General features: G+C 41.2%; 1 protein-coding gene across 1 annotated transcript; it reads left to right on the top strand.

The window, feature by feature from the left end:
* The first annotated feature begins 228 nt into the window (after positions 1-228).
* On the top strand, positions 229-27923 carry LOC147148990 (DENN domain-containing protein 5B-like). Its single transcript, XM_086028931.1, has 21 exons — positions 229-654; positions 5694-5803; positions 6801-7512; positions 8226-8413; positions 10139-10636; positions 12455-12686; positions 14375-14525; positions 15758-15851; positions 15933-16052; positions 17258-17410; positions 17512-17590; positions 17672-17738; positions 18259-18387; positions 18462-18583; positions 18862-19007; positions 20104-20222; positions 20564-20748; positions 20889-20971; positions 21513-21639; positions 22995-23169; positions 24005-27923. Exons 1-21 carry the CDS (start codon positions 546-548, stop codon positions 24186-24188), a joined length of 3783 nt encoding a protein of 1260 aa, XP_085885057.1. The 5' UTR covers positions 229-545; the 3' UTR covers positions 24189-27923.
* The last annotated feature ends 70 nt before the right edge of the window (positions 27924-27993 follow it).

The following is a 27993-nucleotide window of genomic DNA, read 5'->3' as shown; positions in this document are numbered from 1 at the left end:
AACCCATAATAACCAAATCTTAAATCTCAACAACTGGTTCAAATCATCATTAAGCACGTGCTTTTGTCATTCAATCGCCCCTTCTTTTGTTTTCAATAAAACCTTCTGCCAACCCTTCTTTGCATTGATTTCGTCACCTTTCTTTTGGTCTCATTTAAAAAAAAATCGTCAAAACGTAGATGAATACTTTCCAATAAGTGATGATGCGTTCAAAGTCTTTGTTCCTCCCCCTTCTCCTCCAGCATCCACTCGACTCCGTTCCCCTCCCCTCCCCTGCCCTCCGGCAACTCCCTCACCTCCCTCCTCTCCAGGCCCGACACGCTGCCTCCTCCCTCGGCCAGCCCACACTAGATGACCGTCGTACCATCCGGTACTTCTCCACCACACTAACAGCCGGACCCTAGCGCGAACGACACCCAGCCGGTGGACCGGGAGGGAGGCGACGTTCTTCCGAAGCTATCGGCTCGAGCTGGCTATGTTGAGCCAGAAGCGGGACGTTTAGACCGATTGTTTCCACGCAGCTTTCTCTCTCCGTGTGACCGAGAATGAGCACCACCGCGGCGGCTACCGGATCGGCTTCTTGCCGCTTCGCCCACTACTTCGTCGTGTGTGGACTCGACCCCGAGACGGGCCTGGAGCCGGACGATGGAACAGGTAGCAACATCAATTCTCGACATTAAAGCATCTAAAATGTGAATCTGGTCAATTAAATGTATAGAATGTCGTTGTTTACGGTATGATGTACACCCGCTCTGCCCCATTATGTCATCCATTATTTTTTGATAAATGCTATGCACTAATCTGAAGGCATTTCTAATCAAACAGCCGGGCCCTGTTTTTAAATATATTTGACCACAAGTCCTGAATAGAAGGGCATAAAATGGGATATCTGAGGAAAATAAGTCACGTTTTATTGTGTTTGGATCATAATTTTAAAACCATACCTACCTAAATCCTTCACATGATAGTTTTTCTTAATATTAACAGGAAATTTCCCACCTTCACCATGTCAACTCAATCATAAAAAAACAACCACAATGTCCCTAATGGCTCATTTGGCTTTTTGCTCTCATCAACTCTCTGTCCATCTCAAAACAATCCCTCCCCATTTTGTCCACCTGAAACCAGAGAATAGGGAAGGTTAGATTCCTGAGGGGTTGCCATGGCAATAAAAATCGACTCAGGGAGATGCTCCTCTCTTGTCGAGAGGGCCAACGGGGTTTTATTTACAGGTGAAGCAAGAGGAATGGGAGATGTCTGATGCTTTTGTCCCTGATGTTGACACTCTTAACCGAGGCGGAGACCAATTCCGCAAGCAAAAGTGACGTCTGGAACATTTAACGTCACTTCCTTGTTCGAAATGGGGGGAAAACAATAGCCCTCTCTTTCTCTGGTATCAAAAGCAACACTAGTCTGAGGCATCGTGATGCTGGCAGGGATGGAAGAAATAGCGCTGCTGGGCTTAAAGCTGCCAATGATTTTTGTCTTGTAACTAACCGGCATAACCTTTAATTGCTGGCTCCCCACCGAGAGAGTGACCGCTCCGCCGCTCGGGTGCTTGCGAGTGCTGCCAATCTGCTTATGTAACAGCAGGCCATCTCCTCGCCACTGCAGCAGAAGCGGCAGCAGGATATGCTCCTTCAAGGGATTTCCTGCCTGCATGGGAACGTTGGGCCTTAAGCCGCAACCAAGCAGGAGTTAAAGTCTCAATGTCATACGGTATTATCTCACAAAGTGTGTACACCCCTAACTGTGAAAATGTACACTTTGATCAAAATAAGTCAACGCTTATCCATTTACTATATATATGAACCTGACAACAAAAGTGAGTACACCCCTAAGTGAAAATGTCCTGATTGGGCGTAAAGTGTCAATATTTTGTGTTGCTAGTTATTTTCCCAGAGACCCTGTGCTCTCCCCGCCATCCATGTGATGGTACCCCACAGATGTTCTCTAGGGTTTAGTTCTGGAGACATGATTGGCCAGTCTACCACCTTTTACCCTCAGCTTGTTTTAGCAAGACATTGCTCATCTTGGAAGTGTGTTTGGGGTTGTTATCATGTTGGAATACCGCCCTGCAGCCCAGTTTCCAAAGGGAGTGGATCAAGCTCTCTTCTGTACTTTGTTGGCAGCGGTTTTGACATTTATGGCCTTGTGTTGAGCTATTTTGAAGCAACAGTAAATTTACACTGTCGCACTTGCTGTACACTGACTCCAATGTCGCAAACTCACATTTCTTCAGTGATGTAAATAAAGTTGTATTGTATTGTAGTTGCATTTTTTGTTTTAAATCACTAGTTTAAAAACGTGCTAAAGTATCGATTTTTGCTGGCAAGGTACTGTGGTTGATTTTTTTGCTACTGGCGCACAACACGAATATATACACTTAATCGGCCTGGACTGACTCTTCCCCCCTATAGGTTTAAATATAGCATTACTCGCCAGCTATTACATTTCTATTGGTCATTTAATGGTCTGTGCACCTCTAATGTACCAAGTTTACATCATATTTAATGGTCTGTGCTGCTCTCTGTAGTCGAGATGTACAGTGGGTGTTTTTTTTCTAATGTGTGCACAACATCATTTGTGTTGCCTTTTGGGGAATGCAAGGGTGTACTATATACACACTGGCCTGATCTTGTGTCATTAATCGGACTAACACAGAGAAAATATTCATGTTATGGCTGTTCATTTATTTGTCATTTGAGCATTTTTTGGAATCTGAAAATTTTACTTTGAAAATAGGTTTCAAACTTGGTTGAATGCCACACTGTTTACATCACTTTCCATGTCTGCGAAAATAGAGGACATGCATGCTGTAGATGTGTTAAGTGGATTGTTAAATTTATTGTTTGACTCCACTAGACTAGACAAATACTGATCGCGATTGAGGATTCTTTTGACCACATTTAACTAAGTGGATACAATACCCTTCAAGTTATGCCCAACGTACATGTTTCGGATGTAAATCTTTTAAAAAAACTTTAAATGGGAATTCAACCATTTTTCAACCAGTCAACCAAACCCATTTTTTTCAAGAATATGTTCTATGAAAGCCCACTGCTTGAAACAAGGCATTCTGATAAATATTGCGTTTGTGGAATAAGAGTTAATGCACCCGTTTTTAGCCATCTCTAGGGGCGGCCATTTTGTCACTTCTGTCAACTGAAAATGACATCACAACTGCTCAGGGCTCAGGTAACGACCAATCACGGCTGACTTGTTTTATGAAGCTAAGCCGTGATTGGTCGTTATCTGAGCCCGGAGCAGTTGTGATGTCTTTTATGCAATTGCACTTCAATTTTTTTGTGATGAATCTACAAAAATGTCTATTTAATTTTCGCTTTGTCATTATGAGGGTTGATGGAAATCTTAAGCTGAAATGACACAAATGACACTTCTCAATTAATTACAGTACATGTGTTGAGATGTGTGAGTGTTGGTCTCTAATGTGAGTCATTAGAGAATTCCCAAGCACCCAGGAACAGTCTTCTGTTGTTGGCTTTTCAATGCAGTGCTGTGTGTTGTGCAGCCTAATCAAATTTCACATGACGCTGCCCGTTGGAATGCTGGCTGGCTGAGGATTCAGCTTTGACCTGTTCACGCCAGATGACGGTCATGGGGGTGTATGAGGGGGATTGACATCAGCGGACATCGAGGACTCCCTGACTGCACATTTGTGCTTCACATTGCTTTCATAAGTCTAAGCTAAATACATGTTGCACAGTTGCACTTTTGGTTCATCGTTTTCATCCTTTGGTGAGAGGACGCGATTGCGATATAAAGACTTGACACATTCTGAAAAAGTATTCACTCTACTTCAGTAGAAATATGGATACTTGTGTAAAAAAAGACTGATTCAACTCCTTTATTTAAACAAAAGTTTAAAAAACACACAATTTCTGAAATGTACCTAAGTGAAAGCATACACACAAATCTATACTATCAATTATTGTTGAAATTGAAAACTTTGTGTCAGAACAAATGGCTATGACCTGTGGGGTTCCCCAGGGGTCAATCCTAAAACTCCTATTGTTCAATTTATGCATGCTCCATTTTAGACAGCTAATACACAGCTTTAAATATCCTACCACTATGCATCTGATACTCAGCTCTACATGTCACTGAAGGCAAGTGAGCACTAGCTTTGTCACTGCATCAAACAGATCAATGTGTGTGGAAGCAGAACAATTTTCTCCAGATAAACTCAAGACAAAACTGAAATCATTGTCTTTGGCCCACAGAAACAAAGAGAGCACTATCCCTATAACTACCTAACTAAACCTAGCCACAAAATACTTTAAAGTGAAAAAAGATTTAAAAAAATACATGCTTAAGTAAAGATACCTAAAAAATCTGCTTAATTACAGTACTTCTCACTACTGGCTATAAGGTAGAAGCAGCTGATGCAGGCTGCTATTTTAATCTCCTTCACTTGATATGTGTGTCATCTGTTCAAGTGTTGATGAAAGGGCAAGTCGTTCTTGTGCAGCTGCTGTTCAGTCAAACCAGACGAAACAATTTAAGCACAAGTAAATCTCTGCGATAGATGTCTACATTCTCTATTCCAATCATGACCAACTGCTGTGCCGCAAAATTTCCAATGCGTGCCACGAGAGATCGCCAGGTGTGCTGTGGGAAAATATCCGATTTCACATGATTGGTCAGAAACTTTTATTATTTTAAGGGATGCTTAACTAATTTTGCAATTTTTAGCAGTAAAAAGTTAATATTTTGTCTATAATGAATTTGATAACGCCATTATTTTTCATATAAAATTAACACATTTAGAAACACATTTTGCCACTCGCTAGTGGCTGAAAATGACATCACATCTGTTGTGGGCTCAGGTAACAACCAATCATGGCTCCCCTCACATTCACAAGCTGAGCAGAATACGTACAGTATTCCTTAAAAAAATGTAACCATAGTAATTCTGATAATGATGTGGATTTGAATATAGAAGTAGGATGAGTACAGCATGCGTTGAGCAACTCGTTAACATGTTAAGATGAGGAAACATCCTAATTATGCCTGAACTCCAACAGCAGCCATTTAATTAAGCTTTCATTCGAATGTTGAAACAAACCTCCTCTCTACTCCACCTCCTGTGTCTCTCTATTCATCTCTCTCTCTCTCTCTCTCTGCTCCTTTAAATACATGTCTATTTTTCCTGCGCGCTAACATGCTAGCTACGTGTGTCAGGTGTGAGGTATTGGTTGATGAGCGTCATCTTGAGGGCTGCTCTTGAGGCCACGGTGGAAATGGCTGCCATGGCGACGTGGCACTCTTTTCCAAGGTTTCATTCTGCCTCTTGGCACAACACTGATTTGTCTCACTGATTAATAAGCTCCCACCAAGCTTCCAGTCTGGTGCTTAAAGGGGGGTAGTCAACCCAAAGTGTTTCTTAACTCTAATTTGTTCATTGCGCTTCCACTATTCTAAACACGACATTCTTAACTCATATTCCACAAAGAATTATCAATCCGAACGCTGTGTTTAGACTAGTGGAGGCACATAGAACATGTTATTGTAAAGTAAATTTTTGGGTTGATATCCCCGTTTAAGGCCTTGAAGGTCAGACCGTGTGTCTTACTATTGTAAATCCTTGTAGCTGTTGTCAATTTGTGATGTCGTCTTTCCAACTATTTCACATGAGTTGAAGCATTTTTTTTCTCACGACTGATTTTCAGGAGAGAGCTTTGAGCAGAGCCCTATTCACCGGTCCTTCAAATCCAGGGTTCTGGTCCACTACCCCGAGAGCACAGACAGGAACCCCTTCAATAAGGATGCGGTTAACATGGTGAGAATGTTGATTTAGTTCAGCTAATAAGGAGGACTTTGCCGGTTGATAATGAATCAGTGCACATTTCTGCAAATAACAGGAAGGAGGAATGTTGGTCACATAAATGGCTGGAGATAATCAATATACTGTGTAAACAAAACAATCTTTTACTTCCTTTCTGAATGTGTCCATTGTCTGAAGAAAAATCAGGTCTGGTAAAAGATAAAAGATGGTCATCTCCTGTTTCTCTTTGTTCAACTTTCAGTGACCGGCAGAATTTCAGTTAATTGGTCCAAAATGTCTTCATTTAATACAAATAATGTATCTTCATTCAATTTTCTATGCCAGAGACATATAGCGACAGACAGAATTACAGTTAATTCGTCCGATTTTTTTATTATAACATTTCTTTTTAATTACAGATAATCGGTGTTGGGAATGTTACTTAATATAAATAATTAGTTATTGTTACGCATTACTTGCTTAAAAAAGTAACTGAGTTAGTAATTGAATTACTATAAAAAAAATTACTTGTTATCAAGAATAAAAATGTTTTTACTACTGTAAAAAAAAAGATTAATTTCAGATTATTTCAAGGCTCTACACTAAATTTTGCAGTACTTTTTCAATCGGTCGCACCGCACAGGAATTGGTTGCACCCTTTTTTGGGGATTTGTCCATGCATAGTCATTTCATTTAGCATACCTTAGGTTTATATTATGTAAAGATTGACACGATATACTTGCAAAATATTTTGCTGTAATAATAACTTTGTTACCAAATTTTGGTTTGCATGTTTTATGGAGCTTTAATGGATTAATGCCATCTCCTTTAATTTCATTGGGGAGGGATGATTTGTGATATGGATTTTGAGTTGCAATAGTGTTCATGGAACAAATTAAACTCGTAAGTCAAGGCACCACTGTACGTATGTGCCTCAGCTTAGTAAAGGTTGGGAAACGTTGCGCTACCCTATTAATTTATTGTTGTTGTCATTCTCTCTCTGCGTCATCAGCTCTGCATGCCGAGGGGTCTTTCTTTCCGCACTCAGGCCGAGCGCTTGGAGTCTCACTTCCACTCCTTCACTCTCGGTTTTGAGGACGGTTCGCGCTCATACGGCTTTGTCCACACCTTCTACGAGGAAGTGACGGGTGCGCAGATCATCACAGCCATGCAGACCCTTCACAGGATGCACCACGTGGAGCACCACTCCGCTTCCTCTTCTTCCGCCTCCTCGTCCGCCTCCTCGCCCTCCACTTCCAGCATGGACTCGCTGGTGAGCAGCCTGGATGAGTCGGACGGCGAGTCTCTAGCCGCCGGCAACGCCGCCGCCACCTGTCTGGGTTGCGCCGGCTCCTTCGACCCGTCGCATGACACGCTGTACGTGTCCAAAGCCCTCTGCCTCCTCACGCCGCTCCCCTTCCTCGGAGCGTCTCGGCACTTCCTGTCTCAGCTGCACCAGGCCGTCGCCTCCCAAACGGCGCCACCTCTACCGCTGGAAAGCTACATCCACAACATCCTCTATGAGGTGCCCCTGCCGCCGCCCGGCCGCTCGCTGAGGTTTCACGGCGTGCAGGGCCCCATCTTGTGCCAACGGCCCGGCCCCGGTGAGCTTCCGCTCGGCGAGTATCCTCTGGGAGAAGCTTTCTCCCTGCTCGGTGTGGACAACATGGTGCAGCTGCTTACCTGCTCACTCCTGGAGACGCAGATACTGCTCTACTCTCAAGGTATGGAAAAAATACATTTATCCCATTTTGGAATGAGGCTGTAACATAATATGTGGAAAATGTGAAGCGCTGTGAACACTTTCCAAGGGATGTCACAATATCGGCAATATCGTGATATCGCGATATTAAATCGACGATATTATCATCGTCATGTCCCAATATTAATAGCAGCAAATCTGTTTAAATGTTGTTTTTCGTTTGTGCAGTTCCAGCACCCTCTGGTGGTTAGTTTATTAGCGCAGTTTAAGATTCACAACATTTGCGCGTGCATTAGCAAGTAAGCTCACTGCTGAGCCAATAGAAACGCATGACTGGCCAAGATTATTTCTTTGTGAATGCTCTTATGTACAAAAACAAAAAAAATTTTATTTTTTTAATTTTTTTTTTTTTAATTTTTTTTTTTTTTAATGAGCACTTTTGAAAATTTTGTGTTTCCGGCAGTCATCTGCGAAACGGGAGTCCATCAGTGAGTGAAGTCTGTCGGTACTGAAGTTCATTAAGTGTGTGTGACATTATGGTACATTGAGATAAAAACAATCTACCAATATTGGCCAATTTGCAGATGATTTTTGTATGCTGATTAGCTGATCGGACTCCAATTATGGTGGTACTTGCGAACCCAAGTATTTTTTTGGACTTAAATCTTGATGTAAAAAACTTTTAAACCACTAATTAAATTTTCGCTCATTTTCACTGCTCCCCTTCCTCCTTAGACTACCAGCGCTTGATGACAGTGGCAGAGGGCATCACGACATTGTTGTTCCCATTCCAGTGGCAGCACATCTACCTTCCCATCATTTCCACGCCTTTACACCACCTTCTGGACGCTCCTGTACCCTTCTTAATGGGCGTCCAGCGCAGGGATGGCGATCAGCGAGCCTCGCTCCACCTGCCGCACGAGGTGAGGAGCTCATTTGAAATTGTAGGTTACGGAATGTTGTTCATTTTTTCATTTTCTCCTCCCCTCCCTTCTCCACCCTGCAATTCAAAACACTTCCCAGTTGCCTTAAGTACTACTGTAGTATGACTGTAGTATCGGTGTGTTGGATATGTGCCAATAAGGGGCGTGGCCTAGGGAGTGACATGGGAGTGGGTTTGGTTGGTTATTTCAGTGTGAGCGTCTACTCCTTGTGAGTGTCGTCATTTTGTATTAGTGTTCTCATTCACTAGACAGCTACAGTAGCTCTCCTTGCCCACACGAAAGGGCATCACTGTTACCTTAATTGCTCATTTACATTTTTTTTTATCATGAAAAAAAAAATCTTATTTTGGGGGCACTCGTAAGTCAAGGTACCACTGAACCGGACTCTTGCCATAGCTTGAAAGTGGTTCTGGATCTTTGCACAGCCCAGCTTCCGAATCATGGCAAGTGAAACTCACTGTTATTATGTAAATTAGCCCCACAGTTTTTTTTATTATGTAAATTAGCCCCACTGTTATGTAACTGATGTGGAGAAGCACACGCTCACAGACACATTTTCAAAATCAGGCAGCTGTGCTCGATGGCTCACGTTCACATTTGATTTGTCTACAAGCCATTCAAAAGTCTGTTTAACATTAGATGTCGCTTTAAAGCAGCATTTGTGTTCTTGCGTGCTCTCCCCTCTTGAACCAGATCTTTGTGTCTTTTCCTGCTCCACCCCTCTCACTAATCCAATCAATCGTGCAACATCACTGCATGCTGTGTGAAGATCTCACCCCGGCCTTTTTTCAAGTTGCCCTAGAAAGAAGGCAACAGAGTCGCTTGGGGGCATGGGTGAAAGCAGCAGTGCACGAAAGATACTGAATAATTCATGTGAATTAATCATCACGCTGATTTTCGGTGGTGCAATTTGATGACACAAGGTGGGAAACAACCTTCAAAACATACCAGAAAGTGAAGAGAGTAGGAGGATGAAGCTGAGTAAGGCTGCGTAAGCGTGCACCTTCCAACCTTGCCCGCCCCCGCGAGGCTTTAATCGGACTGTCAAGAGGTCGGTGCTCAAGGTTGTGTGAACTGACTCAGTTGTGCTACTTAGACTGTGACAATCGGCGCGATCAGTTCAGATCAAACATTCGATTCGTGCAAATTTCTTGAGTAATCGATGGAATAATCGATAGGATAATCAATTTTAAAAAAGATTCATTCGTGATACCTAATCAAAACCGAGCCTTATCATTGGAGGATCTTCAGGGTTTTGAAACCCGGTTTCAGGCTTGCTGTACGGTGCTTGCGTGTTCTCCCGTGCTTGCATCGGCTACTCTGACTTCCTCCCTTGTTCACGATTCTTCGGTTTGTCCAAGACTTTTTAAAATGATCCATAGGTGCCGATGCTTGTTTGTTTCGTGGTAATCAATGTGAGTTTGTGCAGTGTTGACAGTCTCTTCTGTTTCTTCTCCTGCCGTAGTATCTCAGATCCTCCTCTAGTATCGTCACAGGGTTTATCATGGCACATTGGCAAGAATCTATTAAGCGGATTGAAATCTTTATCTGGGATCTTAATTGGATATTTCCAGCTCTTCCAGTTTGCCTCCAAGATAGGAAAGACTGCATAGTTTCATCCAATTTTGAATTATCTGATGGAAGAGGTGGTTGAAAAGTTTTTTTTTTTTTTTTTTTCATTGTTTTTGTTTTATTTCTGCATAGGCCAACCTTTGCTTTGTGGACATTGACAATCACTGCGTGGACGCTCCAGAGGGTCTCCCCGCCTTTCCGGACCAAGCCGAGCTTGTGCGGGAACTGAGCGACATCCTGCAGCGTTTCGGGGTCCCCCTGCAGGGAGGTGCCCTCACAAAGCCCGCCGCGGCCTCTCCTCAGATGAGCAGCCTGGTCCTGGAGGATCTGATGGAAGACAGAAGGAACGGGAACCTCGGAGGTGATGAGCTGGAGGTGCTGGAGAGGCTGCAAGCTCTGGCTTGCAGGTGCGTTGGAGACAAGTTGTCAGGAGAAGGGAAGACGCTGGGACGTGTGTGGGAGGAGGAAGAGGAGGCTTTGAGTGAGGCGAAGATGAACATTCAACTAAGGGAGGTGTTTGCCGGACGCTTCGCTACTATGTTCGGCCGCTATGAGGAGTTTGTTATCAACAGTGCGCTCGATTTGGATTCCTGGATGAGTAACCGAGAGGGAACGTTCAACTTTGACAAGGTACAGTGAACCTCCGTTTTTTGGGTATACGTTCAAGACCCACCAGCATTTTGAGAACATTTTTATTTTTTTTTAAAAATGTATTTATTTTTTAATTTTCACCCCCTGCCTCTTCAACTGAAAATGAAGCTCAGATTTAGAAAATGAAGCACAGCTTCAGAAAACAGCTGAGCCTTGATTGGTTGTTACCCGAGCCCTGAGCAACTGTGATGTAATTTTTTGTCGACAGCAAGTGACAAAATGGACGCCCCCTGAAATGACTAAAAATGGGTGGATTTTGCTGTTTTAACTCATATTCCACAAATGCAGTATTAATCGGAATGCCGTGAGAACAATTTTCGGTTGACTTCCCCCTGTAAGGCTGAGGTTTTGGGTTGAGTCTGCTCCCTTGCGCAACAGTTTACTCCACTGAAGCAACATGGAAGGGTTCAAATAAAGTGAATATTTGTCAGTGGTATTAAAAATCTGCTGTTTAGTGGGGGGCGCAAAGGATGAATTGCGATATAGAAGGGATACACTGTACTAGTTGGAACCATTGTAGTTGGAAACATTTGCTCCACGGGGAATGGAAGAAAAAAAACACAAAAACATAAAGTGTTCTTTAATTCTCTGGAATAAAGCACAAATAGTGGCTGCTGGTCCACATTAAAGTTCAGAAACCAAGCGGACTTGCCCGGTTATCAGAGAGCTTTGGATTACTGACAAAAATAACTGTTTGGACACGAATAACTCTAAAGTTTGGCAGTCGCCTAGATGAGGTCGGTGCAGCTCACCCTTATGTGCTTCTAATTGGAGTAATTGACTGCAGGTCGTTAAGTGCACCAGCCAGCAGAGCTCACAAAAGTAGCACAGCACTTTAATAAACACTATTTACATCCACCTACAGGGCAAATAAAGGATGTGCATATATTTGCTTTTGACTTTTAGTGTTTGTAGTTGAGATTACCAATATGGCAGACCACAAACATAACGACATCTCCACTGACAATCGTGAGTCTTTATCGAGGCTGACCTGGGAGGATACACCAAAAAGATCTAGAATATTCAACAGCTCTGACATTTAAAATGTTCTGAGCAAATCGGGGAGTGAAAATCACTCTTAACATCCTCCCTCAGGAGTCACCGGCCTGTTGGAGTAGCTTTGCTAATTTTCCCCTTTACTTGTATTTTTCCACCCTTTCCCGTTGTTTGTTCTGCTTAGCTAAATCGTATTTCACCATTTTTTAGCCCTTCAGCTGTGACATTTTCTTGGAGAGAACATCACTGTTTGTTGTTAGCGTGTGCGCCGATGAAATGGTAGCACGCCATAACAGCTCGATTAAGTTTTCCCTGCACTTTTCGCCATTTAATTTTTGTTGCGTCATGCTAAACTGTACTATTACAGCATTTTAGCTATTGGACTTTTTTTTGCTGTTTGTTTATGATGCTACGTCCGCAAGGAGCTTTGCCCAAACAGGGAGCGAGCCGGCATCCAGCCGCAAGTTAGTCGACGTAGGACAAACTTATGCCTACACACATGCAGTTGAGATTTTGCCATGAACATTTTTGAAAAAATAAAAGATTCTGACTTTTTTGCCATGTTACATAAAATCATTTATTGGTGGGGTTTTCGATAACATTGGAGACTGGGTTCCCAAAAATATTTTTTGAATAAGTGATTCGAGCACTTTGATGGTGTCCCTTGGCTCAATAAAGGTTGGCAAAAACGAATTCACACCCTCACATACGGCCAGATTGTCAATATGTTAGTATCTTGCTCTTAACACATAACATCTCATTTAACTACATTTATTCCTTTGTGGACTTCTCCTATTCCAGGGTGCCTTCCTCTCAGCTCAGCCTGTGACCCACTTGCACTTCTTGTCCCGCTTCCTGGAGACATCCATGTTTTCATCTTTTGCCGACGGCAAGGTGATCTCTCGCTGGGCTGACCGCGAGCCGCTGCAACAACTCTTTGACAGCCGCCTGGAAAGGGAGCGACTCTACGACACGGACCAGGCCGACTCTCCCAGTGGTCGTTACAGGAAATGCTCAACACTCTTTGAATCAGGTACACTGGAAATGCACAATGATAACATCAAGCGTCATTCTCTCTCATTTTTGCCATGGGTTGTCATCCTGCACCTTAAAGCAGCAGTCTTATAACGGCCATACACTCACACAAAAAATCGCCGTACGCCCACGTCACGGGTCACCCCACCGGTCAAAAATTACATGCATGTACATAGACGCTACAATACATGTGGTATTTCTGTACAGTTTTTACTATTTCTTTTTTGGATTCAAATACATTTACAATGTGTTTAAAAGGTGTGTTTTAATATATTTAAAGTGAAAGTCAACCCAAACATTTTTTTTTTCAAGGATATGTTCTATGCAGGCCCACAAGTTGAAACAAGGCATTCTGATAAATATTGCGTTTCTGGAATAAGAGTTTATCCACTAGTTTTTAGCCATCTCTCGGGGCGGCCATTTTGTCACTTCTGTCGACTGAAAATGACATCACAACTACTCAGGGCTCAAGTAACGACCAATCACGACTGACCTTTTTCTGAAGCTGAGCCGTGATTGGTCGTTACCTGAGCCCTGAGTAGTTGTGATGTCCTTTTCAGTCAAAAGAAATGATAAAATGGCTGCCCCCTGAAATGGCTAAAAATGGGTGGATTTTGCTGCTTAACTCATATTCCACAAACGCAATATTAGTTACCCATTTGATTTGTGATCATATGAGGATTATGCTGCTTTATTGTGCACGAGAACATCAACCTGAATAAAACATTTCTCATATGAACATCAAAGTCAATTAAGATAAAAGGCAAAACGAGTGTGGGATTAAGCCTGTTTGGAGGGGGCGGGGTGCGACTGGTAGGGCATTAAAGAGAGGGGGTGCGCTAAAGAATGTGGTGGGGGATGAGCTGTTTTTGTGTCCCTTCTTCCAATCCTCATTTAGCCTCTTTTTCTTTTTCATTGCAGTCGAAGTAAAAAATGGAACACTGCCTTTTTAAGTAGCAGATTTTATGTCATGTAAATAAATTAGACTACTATGAATAATGTTGAAAATGAAACACTGTTTTAAAATTGTGAATAGATATGATGTATATAAATGGATGTTGCTGCCACAACCATGTTTCTGATTCAATGATCGCAATGCATTTGACAGCTAACCTTTTTTTTTTTTTTTTTAATTAAATAAAATTTTATTTTAAATTTTTAAATTTAATTTTCAATTGACAGCAAGTGGCAAAATGGCTGCCCCCTGAGATGGCTAAAAACGGGTGAATTTTGCTTTTTAACATTCCACAAATGCAATCTAAAGTCGTGTTTAGACAAGTGGATGCGCATAGAACATATTGTAAATACATTTTTAGGGTTGACATCCCGCTTTAACAACCATCTTATTTTTTATTTTATTTTTCAATTTAAAAAAAAAAAACCCAAAGACCATAAATTGAAAAAATACAAATCTAAGAAAAATGTGAAAAAATGTGAAAAAATATAAATCACCAATATATTTAGCACAATTATATGTATTCTCGCTATATGTATACTGTTTACACAGAGCAGGTCTAGATGTTGGTTTGGAGTTAGGGTAGGCGCTTAGGGTAGGGTAAATTTCTTTGACTCCTGCCCAAGGATCCGTCGACCAATCAATGCTGCTTTGATGATCTATCTTCTCTGAATAGGCCTTTGTTAATCACACAAGTGTTTTCATTACATTTTCATTGTGTCTGCATGCAGCTAAGGCCATCGAGGGCAGACTGCTGAAGGCCGACCACACCGCCATACACCCGCACCTCCTGGACATGAGGATCGGCCAGGGTCGCCACCAGCCGGGCTACTTTCCCAAGCTGCAGGCCGACGTCCTCATACACTCGCAAAGCACCAACAAGTGAGTCTTTCATCCGGGATTGGCGAGCAACGTCTGAAGCAGCCTAAGGCATAATGGGCAGGATGCCTTTATCAGCCAGAAAAGGATATACAGTGAACCACGGATTATCGCGGTGGATACTTTTCAGACCACGTCACTGGGCTTCATTTTAGCCACGCTCAAAACATCTGGACAAATGGAATGGTAAAAAAGAATTGAACCCTATATCGCAACAATTCTCTACTACTTTGTTTTTGTTCAGCAATTAGATGCAAACTATTATGTACCGGTATTAAGAAACAAATCTCTGAATTCACTTTACAGGGTCTTTTTTTTTTTTTGTATTTTATTTTTAAATGCCAAATGTCCAATGTCCAACCAAACCATTTGAAAGTCTGCTAGCTTAATGTTAGTGAAAATTAGCATAGATGTTAACAGTAATTATAAATCTTCAAATAACTGCTACTTTAACATACATGAAGACGCAGCAACAATATACAAACAGAGCATCCAACAAAGAAAATTAAACACTGTTATTAAACACCAAAATCACATGATTTCATGTAGCAAAAATTTCACTAGCTATATGCTAGCATATATGTGGAAGCCATTGATGGGTGAACAGAAATTAGCATGTTGCAGTAATCAGTAATCAAACCTTCAAACCTTGCTACTTAAACCCAGATGGAATATCAAAACAGACAAACAAATAAAACTAAATCAATCGCTTGAAAATCTGCATTATATTCCTGGCACAAACACCAAACCATGGTATAGCCGGGGTTCACTGTATTACAGTTTGGATCCAAGGCGCTCTTCCAAATCGGGCTTGCGAATCAGCTTGATTGTCTTTTTGTGGATGGTAAATAGACTGCTGTTATATTGCACTAAGCCACGCACACCAGAAGGACCACAATGTGGAGCTGGAACAGATTAGTGACATTTCAATTGGTTTCAGTGACGAAAGATAATTTGCGATGATAGTGTTTGGAGTTACGAGCATGGTTACGGAATTAATGAAACTTGTAAGTCAAGGCACCGCTGTACACAGGAGACAATTGTATGCATTTGTTAGACAATTTAAAACTAAAATGTCTTCCTTACATACAGTAGCTGTGGGCAGTGGCATGCTTTGTCAAATACCCCAAGGTTAAACAAGTTATAGCACACTTTACACATGGATGGTATTTTTGGTTCATTTTGCACCTACAATTTCTTCAATGCTGAGTGTGTAATTGTTTACGTCCGAATAGACGGTCCAGTCGTGTCACAGCATCACGCAGATCCGATCCCAGGAGGTCGTCAGCAGCAGCAGAGCTCTCAGGAACGGACGGTGAACAAAGACAGGTGCTTTGTTTGGCGTTCGGACACAACCCTTGAAAAAACGTTCTTGCCTTTGTCTTTGTTGATTTTGGTTTCCCTCCGCAGAAGTACTCATTGGCAAGGAAGCACCTTAACCAGATGAAATTTCTGGACCTCTCGCCTCAAGTCATCGCTCAGACACACAGGGAGTTTGTTCAAGGGCTGCTGAGCGAGTGTCGACTGAAGGTGAGTGGTCTCGATGGTCTGAAAAAGTCGGATGTTAACGGAGATAATCCAGCCACTTTTCAAATAAAATATTTTTCAGCCTCGGATAATAAATACACCGGAGGTACTGTAATTTTTTTGTCTTTTGTTTGCTCGGCCAGCTGTGGCCCGCAGCTGTTGGTTGGGGACCACTGTCATAAATAATTACAGAAAATGTCAGAACTGCCTGTTGGCGAAGTAGACACTTGAAATTGGACAGACTGGGAACCAGACCTCTCTTACTGGGTTTGTGGAAGGCATTTTCTCACAAAATGTTTGGTCGGGTTTTCTTTGAGTAATTCAGCAAAACATAATACCTCACGCTAGTAGAGGACATTCCATTTATTTCAGCATCAAAAGAGCGCATTGGTGCCATTAATCCAAGCAGCACAAAATGCAATTAATTATCCCATCCCTCAATGAGCATGTTAGCTATGTCTGAATGTCCTTTCTTAATTACATGGTGAAATGTAAATTACGGTCTGCGTAACGCATTCTCTTTGGTCGAAATTTACCTGACCTACAATCACATTTTTTCGACTGACACTTCACAAATTCAAACTATGACGGTAGAGGAGAAGGCTAAAACCACCATTCAAGCCATTTCCCCTATATTCTCAATTGCTGTACACTGGTCAGATGACATGTAAGGGTTGCTTTGCTATTAGAATGCTTTAGGGTTTTGCTACTTTAAAGTTGGAACTCAACCCAAACATTTTTTTCCAGAATATGTTCTGTGCAGGCCCAATAGTTGAGACACGGCATTCTGATTAATATTGCGTTTGCGGAATATGAGTTAAGCACTTGTTTTAACCATCTCTGGGCGGCCATTTTGTCACGTCTGTCGACTGGAAATAACATCACAACTGCTCAGGGCTCAGATAACGACCAATCATAGCTCAGCTTCAGAAAACAGGTGAGCCATGCATGATTGATCATTGCCTGAGCCCTGAGGCACTATGATATCATTTTCAATCGACAGAAGTGACAAAATGGCCACCCCCAGAGATGGCGAAAAACGGATGGATTAACTCTTATTCCACAAACGCAATATTTATCAGAATGCCTTATTTCAACTAGTGGGCCTTCATAGAACATATTCTTGAAAAAAATATGTTTGTGTTGACTTCCTACTTTTAAATTATGTGCGTCATGTCATGGCTTTTCTATTCTCTCTGCTTCTCTAGACCAAACGTATGTTGATGGAGAGGATGGGGAAGGAGAGTGTGGAAGTGGGTCAGGGGGAGGCCAACATCACCGGCCTGCAGGAGAACACGCTGATCCACGGTCTGTGCGACCTACTGGAGAGAACCTGGGGCCACGGTCTGCAGATGAAACAGGTCAGAAGCGATCACGCATCCTCATGTTGGCCAAATGAAAATGATGTCCGTACAATCGCAGAGGCATCTTAGTAAATATGAGTGACGGTGTGTTTAAACAGGGGAAATCGGCTCTGTGGTCGCACCTGCTTCATTACCAGGCAGCCTTGGAGAAAACAGAGGTGCCTGCCGAGTCTCCAGGTAGCAGAGATTGGAATGACGTGCTGTGATGAGTTATACATAGATGAGATGCCGTTTCTGATTACTTTCAAATATTTTCAGGCACAGAGCAGCGAACATGTGATGATGGCGCTGTACTTCTAAGAGGATCCTTGGTACAAGATATGAGGTGAGTAACTCAGGTGCGCACACTTGAGCAACTATGTATTTATTTATTTATTATCATTATTTTTTTTTACATCCCCTCTTGAAAATATATTTTTTTCAATTGAGTTATACAGTTTATAGGTCACTGTAATGGTGAGAACATTTTTGAAATTATTTATTTTGATCACTGTTTGTATATGAGTAAAACAAGGGTATGTGGACTTCTTATATTCACTGTATATACTGTGTGAAATATGTTGAAATAAAAATCTGAATCAAAATTAGGACTACAGGGGTATAAATGAGACAAAATGGTGATTTTATTTATTTTCTATTTTTGTGTGCACCTTTACCTAATGCTATCAGTGATTGTAAGTCAAAGTAGACTGCTGATGATAAAACTAAAAATAAGCTCAATTGATGAAAGGGTCTTGACACGTTTTATTGTTTTTAAATGTTACTCCGAACAACACTTATTTGACGATCAATAATGATAGATTACTATTTCACATTCTTGACGTGTGGATTTTTTCTCCTTTCAGGTTCATCCAGACGATGAGTGAGGGTCTGTCCGAGGTGGGACAAGCCCGGGCGTGGATCAGCCTAGCCCTGGAGAAGAAGATGCTCTCACAGCACATTAAAGAGCTGCTAACAAACCAGGAGTTGCTGAAGTAAGCAAACAATTTCACTCTTGTATTTGTCTGGTACCTTATTTGACCTTGTTTGCTCATGTTTGTCCGCACAGACAGTTATACAAACCCCACGCTTTCCTTCTCTGCGAAGAAGAAAGGGAACAGTTTCTATTCCACCTTCTCTCTCTCAACACGGTGGACTACCTCTGCTTCACGCGCGCCTTCGCCTCTATCAGTGAGTCAATACAAATAGAACTCCCAGTTGTTCATTACTGTGACAAAAGCACCCATAGGCAAGACGAGGCAAGTTTATTTGTGCAGCACCATTCAAACAAAAGGCAAATCCATCGTGCTTTACACAGACAAAGCAAGGAAATAATTGATCAAAACAGGATCTAAGTTGAAAAACGGCATAAGAGCAGGATAAATAAAAAGATAAAACAGTAAAATGACTATATATGTGTGTATGTGTTAATTTATTTATTTGCCCAAAAACATCCTGCCTCTCTGCAGACATTCCCTATCGTGTTGCCATCATCCCCATGAAGAAGCTGAGCATCGCCATGGCGACCGTCAACCCATGGGTGTGCGTGTCTGGAGAAATGGGAGATTCGGGAGTGAGACAGATCCCCAAGAATACCCAGGAGATTTTTTTCCAGGTTTGGGTTAACACATGCATAATGTTCTAAATAAAAAGAATAAAACAACAACATTGGGGGTGGAGCGATTAGGGTACTGTAACGCTCTCACATGTGGGAAAGGAGAGCCGCAGTCAGCGATATACTTTGGCCTGATAAACAGTCAAACACACAAATGCAAAATGAGAACACTTGCAAGGAGCTCAAAGCCAGACGCTCACACAAAGAATACTTGGACAACCCGAATCCAGCTCTTGATGTCACTCACTAATCCCCTCCCCTTAAAGGCACACATCCAACACACAGATACTACAGGATTTGATTTTTGGAGGCCTCGAACGCATTATTGACATTTCAATGGGAAAATTTGATTTCTTATACCATGCCTTAAGATACGAGTTTCATTCATTCCAGGACCACACTCTTAACTCAAAAAATTCATATCTCACATCATCTTTCCTCAATGAAATGAATGAAAATTCCATTCATCCGTTACAGCACCCCTCCAATTATTATTTTTTTTGTTTTTAAAAGGAAATATCGGACTATAATATTTTATTTCAGAAAAACAAATATTAATAGCGTTTAAATTGAATGTAACGTATTAAACAATTTGTGCACCCGGTTTTTATTTCACCGATCACCACGCTGTGCATGTGCGTTTGTCTGTTGTTTTTATTTGACATTTTTTCTTTATTTGACGGCATGTCTGCTAATGCAGCGCCTGCATGTGACGTGTACATTAAGCGCTCGACGCCAATTGGCTGTCGACGACGAGGGGGCGGACTGTGACCACGTGGGTCGGTTAAATATGCAGACGGGACCTTTGTGACGGTTAGGCGATGCCCAACTCTTGTTATTATATTTTTGAATTATTTTGTCAATTAATCGATGAATCAGATTCGTAATTTCTATCCCTTTATTCAAAAACAGAACATTATTTTACATTGACACTGCATAAAAATTCACAAGCATTACTTAAGATTGAGTTAGTGGTTTGGTCCATAAGATAGCAGAAAAGAGTCAAAAATGTTGATCATCATTTTCCAAAGTTACTCTAAATGTTAGTCGAATGAATCACCAGCTCGAGCCTCACAGCTTGTTGCGTTTGTTACAGTGTAAGAACCTGGGCCGACTGAGCACTTTGCAGCTGGGACAGGAGAACTCGGGCCTGCTGGCCAAGTGTCTCATTGACTGTGTGATGGTCTACAATGAGATCACGGGCCACACATACAAGTAAGAATAGCAGTCACTCTTTGAATGCTACATGTTTCTCAATTACGCTGAATACGCCACACCCTTCATTTTTAATGCGCGTACTGTGTCGTCATCAACTCAACTGTTGAAGGACTCAGACAGCTTTACACTTCTTGTTTGGGTACTCCCCACCAGCCACAACATTAGGTACACCTGCTCAATCTAATCAAATCAAATATAAGCCAAGATGACATTTTTGGAAACAGCTCTTATTTTGGACTGTTTTGTTGTGCAGGTGTACTTAATAAAATGACTATTTGTTTCCCCTGCGCTTTTTTTTGTCCTTCTGGTTCTTAAACGTGCATATTCCTCCCTGCCAGATTCCCTTGCGGCCGATGGTTGGGGAAAGGCGTGGGCGACGGCAGCCTGGAACGAGTCCTCATTGGTCAGTTAGTCTCACCCGGCGGAGAGGAGGATTCCGGAAGATGGACCGGGACACCGCCGGAGTTGGCCTCTCCTTCCCAGAGCGTACGCGCTGTACTGGGATCCCTTGGAAACCGGGCGAGTACGTACTGTAAAATACTTCTCAACCTCTTCATGCTATTACGGTCTGGAAAGTATTTCTTGTCATAAACGGATGTTCATGTCCTTGCCCTCACTCATTCTCATGTTTCTTACTGTGCACTTGTGTTTGTCCGTTGACAGGAGTGCTGTCTGTTGAAGTCCATGAAGACATGAGGGAGGCGGCTAATAACCTGGTCAAGCACTTTCACAAGCCTGAACAAGAGGTATGTGCATGTAATTTAACACATATAGTGTATAGTAATCGGTTTCAGACCGTACATTTGGTACCTGGGCCAAATATAGGGTATAGCACACAACTGTACCTTGTACATCATCTGGAGCAGTTCCGAATCAGTATTTATTTGATAACATGACAAAACCCAAAATATTTACATAAAATACACATACCAGAGATGCTAATTATTAAATGTGCAAACATGAGTTTTGCTAGTCAAGCTTGGAATAAACATCAGAATTTGAATATAATGGAACTCCAGAACTGACAGGACACTTCCATAGGAAGATCTCCACCAGCTATTGGATTTCAAAATATCACTAGAGCAGCACCAAACCATACCACAACATAACACACCAAGTGGAGTGCAGACCTCCGTCAAGGCTAAAAATCTCTTCTTTGAATCAGCACCTTGAATGATACTGTGTCCCATCATGTGGTAGTATAAATACAATCAAATATTGCCAGGACATCACAGTGAAATTGTCTCTGGTCTCTCTTTCTGACGATGCCTCTTTTCATTCTGGCAGAGAGGCAACCTGACCATGTTGCTATGTGGCGAAGGAGGCTTGGTTCCCTCTTTGGAGAAGTTCCTCCTCCATGGCTTCAAGTCCAGCCGTCTTTTCCAGAGAAACGTGTTTGTCTGGGACTTTGTAGGTGAGTGCTGTGTTCTTCCGCGTAAGGTGTACTGTGCGTGTATTTGTGTGAGAGTTTTTTTGGGGGGGTCAATGTGAGAGGTTTTTGGTTGTATGTACGGGTTTTTGGGTGAGTGTGTGAGGTTTTTCATGTAAATTAGAATCTCTTGTGCATTCAAGAGGTTTTTGTGTGAGTGAGTTTTTTTAGTCTATGCAAGAGGATTTGTGTGTGGGTGAGAGTTTTTTTGTTACAGTAAGAATGAAAGGTTTGGTGTAAATCAGAGTTTTATTGGAGAGTGTGAGGATTTTTGGTGTGTGTGAGATATTTTTTTGGGTGTATGTCAGGTTTTTTTATGTGTTTGAGTTTTTTGTGCTTGTGAGAGGTTTTTGGTGCACGTGAGTTTTTTGTGCATGCGATTTTTATGTAAACTTTTTTTTTTATGTGCGTAAAGATTTTGAGGGTCAGAGGTTTTTGGGTGTATTTGAGAGACTTTTGGTGCTCGTGCAGTTTTTTGTGTATGTGATTTTCTGGGGTGAGAATGTGAGGTTTTTTTTGGTGTGTGAGCAGTCTTTGGGTGCATTTGATCACTTTTTGGTGAGTGAAGGTTTTTCTTCGGTGAGCCTGACAGATTTTTGGCACATTTGAATTATTTTCATGTGTGAGAGTTTGTTTGTTGTGTGTGACAAGTTTTTGGTATAACTGAGTGTTTTCTTGTGTGTGAGCCTGTTTTGGTGTGTGTGAGAAGTTTTTGGTGTATGTGAAGATTTAAGTTACTTTCGGCACCTTATACAAATGGGAAATGTGTCACATGAAATGTACCTGAATGTAGAAATATAGGATGTAGGCATTAAAGGAGAGTCAACCCGAAGATTTTCTTTCCAAGGATGTTCTATGCAGGCCAACTAAACGAAACATGGCATTCTGATTAATATTGGTTTTGTGGAATATGAGTTAGGCAGTAAAATCCACCCGTTTTTAACCATCTCAATCGACGGCCATCTTGTCACTTCTGTCGACTGAAAATGACATCACAATTGCTCAGGGCTCAAGTAACAACCAATTATGGCTCAGCTTCGGAGAACAGGCGAGCCGTGATTGATCGTTAACTGAGCCCTGAGCAATTGTGATGTTATTTTCAGTCGACAGAAGTGACAAAATGGCCACCTCCTGAGATGGCTAAAACGGGTAGATTTTGGTACTTAAGTCATATTCCACAAACGCAATAGTAATCAGAATGCCATGTTTAGACTAGTGAAAGCGCACAGAAAATATTATTGCATAGATTTTGGGGGAGTTGAATTCCCCTTTAAATGAGATTTGGGCACTTGGAGCTGCGGTGGATATCCATCCTAAAATTCTGTGTCTTTTTATAACAGAGAAGGCCGTGGTTTCCATGGAGACGGCCGACCAGCCTGGCCACCCTCCGGGCTCCATGCTGATAAAGGAGCCGCCTTGCGACTTGCTCTGCCACTATGTCAACTCCATCAGCGCCTCCCCGCGAAACATTGGGAAAGAGGGCAAGTTCCAGCTGTTGGTTTGCCTGGGAGTCAGGTGAGTGGCTCCACAATACACACACTTACCCAATCACCCGCATTTCAGTAGGGAGAAGTGCGGATATTTTCAAAGAGCGCTTCCTTATATACTCTTTGGGTCAAATTTGACCTGTTTTGACATGTGGCAACAATAAAACTACTGTAAATGTCATTCTTTCACCCTTAAATTTGACGCCTTTAATGAACTGATCCTAAACACACAAAAATGAACATATTCAAACATGATCCATGTCTACTGAAATGCATTTTAGATTTATCAGTATGTGTTTCAGCTCAGTCTCAATGCCTGTTATTGAAAATATGTACAGAATATTGTCGCTGTCCTGTGCAAAACACTTATGTCACTTTTTTTTTTCATTTTTCTTATTTTTATATGAATAGTGTTTCCGCGTTACAGACATCGCATTAACGGGGTTTTTTTTTTTTGTTAATCCCAAATTGGACATAGATTTTTTTTTACCGGACAGCGACAATGGAAGGCAAGGATCACATCTGAGTTTTTGTGAACCATCAACAATAGTTTGCAATTTATAATTATTCCTTTGCACCTGTACTCATGCTGGTGATTCAGTTTTCCTAATTAAACACATAGCGTGCTTTCTTCAAGTTTGTCACTCCCAGTTGAAGTTTACTGCACAATTGACACAAAACAAAACTAAATCAAATATTTTATATTTAAACACCCAAAAATGGAACTAAACCATAAAATTCCATTAAACATAAGTCCACTAGCTTGAGGCTAACATATATGAGGAAATGCCATAGATGAGCTAATGGAAATTAGCATAGTAACTTCCATCTATGTCTAACCCGCTGGCCTGCTTTCTTCTTAGAGACCGTCTCCTGTCTCAGTGGCTTCCCCTTCTCGCCGAGTGTCCCCTAACGTCGCGGACCTACGAGGACGGCGCTCTGATGCGTGACCGTGCTGCTGTGTGCTCGCTCTCTCGCATCCTGCACACGCTCAACGAGTTTGCCGTCACTCTGGAGACGTCGCTGGTCAAGGGTGTGGCCCTCTGACACCTCCTAGTGGACGGCGCCACGCCGGCTCCTGAACTCCTCGTTTGCTGTAAAAAAGAAAAAGAATTAAAAAAAAAAAAAAAAAAAAAGGAATCGCCTGTGGACGGGAATGATGCCACGTGAGCTCCAAACCTTTTGCCTTGTAAATGTCTTTACACACTGTATCTGCTTCGGGAAGTAGTCAGATCCTCCTTTGTGTGATTACACTGTGAAAAAAAAACCCCAAAAAACAAAAAAAACAACGTTTGGACAGAAATCATCACTTTACATGGACAGACAACGTTTGTTTTCTTAGCCCATATCGTGTGCATGCTCAGAAAAAAGTACATTGTTGTTTCTTTTGGGGCATTGTCATATGGCTGCTACACTTAAAAATATTGCTTTTGTACCCTTGGCACTTCAATTTTACAATTTCGGGACATATAGTAACTCTTATCACTTCAAGCCATAGTGTTACTTAAAATGCCAATAATCCAAAAACCATGACAAAATATAATGTAAAAAAAAAAGTTTTATAAAGTTTAACAACTGTGCTTTAAGGGGTGTGGCCTAGTGAGTCAAATCAGGAGCTGGTTTGCCAGTTAGTCTGCATGTGAATATCGTGGTGAGAGTTGTGGCCAACAGCAGCTCCTTGCAGTGTTCTCATTTTGTATTTCCGTGTTAAGCCTTTTGTCCAGTTCCATAAATGGCTGAAAGTAGATTTGTGGGTGTGGCTCTCCTTGTCCACATGCGAGTGCTTTACAGTACTCAGTTTGCTCAATTATTTTTTTCCTTCAGTCGAGTGACACAAAATCTGAAGCTCGCTTGTAACTCAATTTGGGTCCACGACAGCAAGTTAAAAAATAGTCCAAGCGACCGCTTATAACACGAAAAAACTCTCGGCCACGCTGAAGTCAAGGTACATTGAAGGCAACATTTAAGGAGAACGAGGCTCTCTACTCCAGTGCAGTAAATCCCACTTACGAACACCCCAGCAATAAGTGAAATCCACAATATAGAAATATAGGCATGCTGTTACATCATCTATCGCACTTTACATGTTTTAAGGTCTTTAAACACACTTTTAAAACTATACAAACATATTTAGATCAATGAATAACATAACATATACAGCATATACGTAGTACATCAGCGCATTAACGTGGCCTCAGCCCTTCTATGTCTGTGACTTTTCTGTCTGTGTTTTGTCTTTTGGCTAGCCAAGTGTCAAGGGGACAAAAGCATTAACTGGGCAACACCCCAGAGCCAAACAATACAGGTCACAATTGTGACAAGTACAATATGGTAGAAAACTTCATTTATTTCAGTGGTTAAATTCAAGAAGTGAAACTCGTATAGATAAATATTTGATGAGGTTTTTTTTTATTTTTTTTTTTTTTATTACAGTTTGGGAACTATTGAAAACCCACATTCCCCATCTCAAGAAATTAGACTATTACAGAGGAAATGTAATCAAAATGATTTTTAATGCAGAATTACAGTGAAGCTCTGGTTACTGCAGGGTAGATGTTCATTGGGGAAAAATCCCCAATATAGAGACAACTTAACCAAATGCAAATTTATTAAAGCACACTTAAACTTATTCGAACTGTTTTTTTTAAACGCATTGCCAGCATATTTGAACACACACAAAAATTACAAGCATAAAATGTGCAGATAATTCCGTACGTATTGTAGTTGTAAGTGCTATTGGGATGCAGCGCTTGGTTACGTTGGCAACTTTGCATGTTAGTGCCTGGGCGTGAGCTGTGGTTGACAACAGCTCCTGTGCGAGTCTGTTCTGTGTTTTAAAATTCTCCTGGCGTTCAGTAAACAGCTGAAAAGTGAAGAGGCGACCGGCTCTCCTTTCCCACATACGAGAGCATGTGCGCAATTAGGTTTACTGGATAAACTCATAAAAAATGTTCACTTAGAAATCTTGCGATATTGGCCTTCTGATAAGTATTTTTCTGTATTCATGAATTTAACACAGTGATTCTCAAAAGTGTGTTACATAAGTAGAATTTCTGCCTAGGTACAGTTCAGCTGTATTTAACGTTCAAGTTCAATACATTCGTATTTAATATTTAAGAACCGTTTGCTTCAAACATTTATCTTGGTATTTAGGTACCATTTTTATTCAACTTTTATGTGCGGTACAATTGAATTGAATCAGTTCTTTCAATTTTTTATTTTCCTTTATTCAAGCGCAGTTTTAATGTTCAAACTGCAATATGCAACAGTGGCCTACAATAATGTTAAATGTATATTTTGGGAATAAAGTTTTGTTTTTCATTACCGGTCAGTATATTTTTTTTTAGGTGGTGCTCAGTGTAAAAGGTTTGAAAACCACTGGTTTAATAAATAAGTTTCACTTTTCACATTGACCGAGTGAAATACGTGAGCTTTCCTACCATATTCTAATGTGACGAGATGCACCTGTACACCAAAATAATGTGCTATTTTTCCTCGAGTATGTACTTAACCCTGACAGTGTTAACTCTCCTCCTACTGTTATTGCTTGCTCTCTCTTGACTTTAAAATGAAACACATGCATGGCCAGACTGTTTGTTTTGTCTCTAGTGTGTTGTGACCCCAACTATTGGGACTTGGGCCTTATTTGCTTATTTCCACGCCAAAGGGACACTTTGTTCCCCCTGTGTTGTGGTATGTTAAGATGCTGTTGTTCTTATTATATCTGCTCTGTTAACTTCACGTTTTTATGTTGATCAGACACAGAATAGTTCAAATCCGCTCTCCTCTTCTTATTGTAAATATTAGTCTCATCTTATAATCTCTCAATGTTGTGACATGTTTTCCGGTTAAAAAGGCATCATGTTTGTGTCCAAACGATAGATTTGGATCCTGTGGATGGTGGTCCTGCTGTTTGTCTTACATGAAAGTGTTGAATAGAGAGCACCAGCTCATTAAAAAAAAAAAAAAAATTAAAAAGTATTATACAGTGACCCCCTGTTCATCGCAGAGGATGTTTCATACCCAGGACAAAACACGCAGTTTATAAGATGCCAAGTGTTCTTGCTTCAAGCTGTTTCTTTATCACTCCCGGTTGAAATTTACTGCAAAACTGACCCATAAAAGAAAAAGAAAATTAGACATTGTACCTTTAAAATGTTCAGACAAACCATATTTTGTCTGCCACTAGCCTAATGCTAACATATAATGTGAAACACCATGGATTTTACAGTAATTATATCCTTTCAAACAACTCCTGCAACACAACGTGCAGCGCAGACAACAGTACTCACAGGCCTATTGTTAGCCAAAGAGCATAATTGCCCACGTCATTTTTAGAAAACAAAAAGAGTTCCATTGCCTCAGTTCAACCGTTGCACAAGAATAAAGAAAACAGTAAGTTAAGAATGATTGGCAATTTTACAATTAGACTTCATTGTGATCCTTCTCTGACTCTTATTCTTGCTGTTACGCTGCATCGCAACAACGGCATACTTTATGGTATTACAGTGGAGGCAAACAAGTCTAAATTCAGACTTGCCTGTGTACTGTAAAACCTTCTTAAAAAACAATCACTTAAAAGTCTGATACAGCAGGGGTTCACTGTATTGCGTTATTTACCAGTTAAGAAAGAGCGTTTTTTTTTTTTCCTGCACTGTCCCGCAAGCACTATGTAACTCAGCCTCTGTTGTCATTTAAATACAGATTAGAGAGAGCAATAAATGAAGGTTATTTATGAAAATGTGACGTCTCAGATTAAAGTTACTAATGAAACAAGTGCAATGCATTGGTATTTTTTTCTCTTAGTTTTACCCACCTTTAAATCTGATTGTCAAGTCTAGTAGTGTCTTGA

Source organism: Filicampus tigris, chromosome 4, assembly GCF_054856515.1.
Source record: "Filicampus tigris isolate MCC_2025a chromosome 4, RoL_Ftig_1.0, whole genome shotgun sequence".
NCBI lineage: Eukaryota > Metazoa > Chordata > Actinopteri > Syngnathiformes > Syngnathidae > Filicampus > Filicampus tigris.
Note: the sequence above shows the minus strand (reverse complement) of the source record. Positions and strands in the feature narration are given on the sequence as shown.

Excerpts from the sequence above, each read along its gene's own strand:
- LOC147148990 (XM_086028931.1), top strand. The coding sequence starts at position 546 with ATGAGCACCACCGCGGCGGCTACCGGATCGGCTTCTTGCCGCTTCGCC. Across the intron at positions 655-5,693 it reads GGAGCCGGACGATGGAACAG|GAGAGAGCTTTGAGCAGAGC; the intron begins GTAGCAACATCA and ends ACTGATTTTCAG. Across the intron at positions 18,584-18,861 it reads GCGCGCCTTCGCCTCTATCA|ACATTCCCTATCGTGTTGCC; the intron begins GTGAGTCAATAC and ends GCCTCTCTGCAG.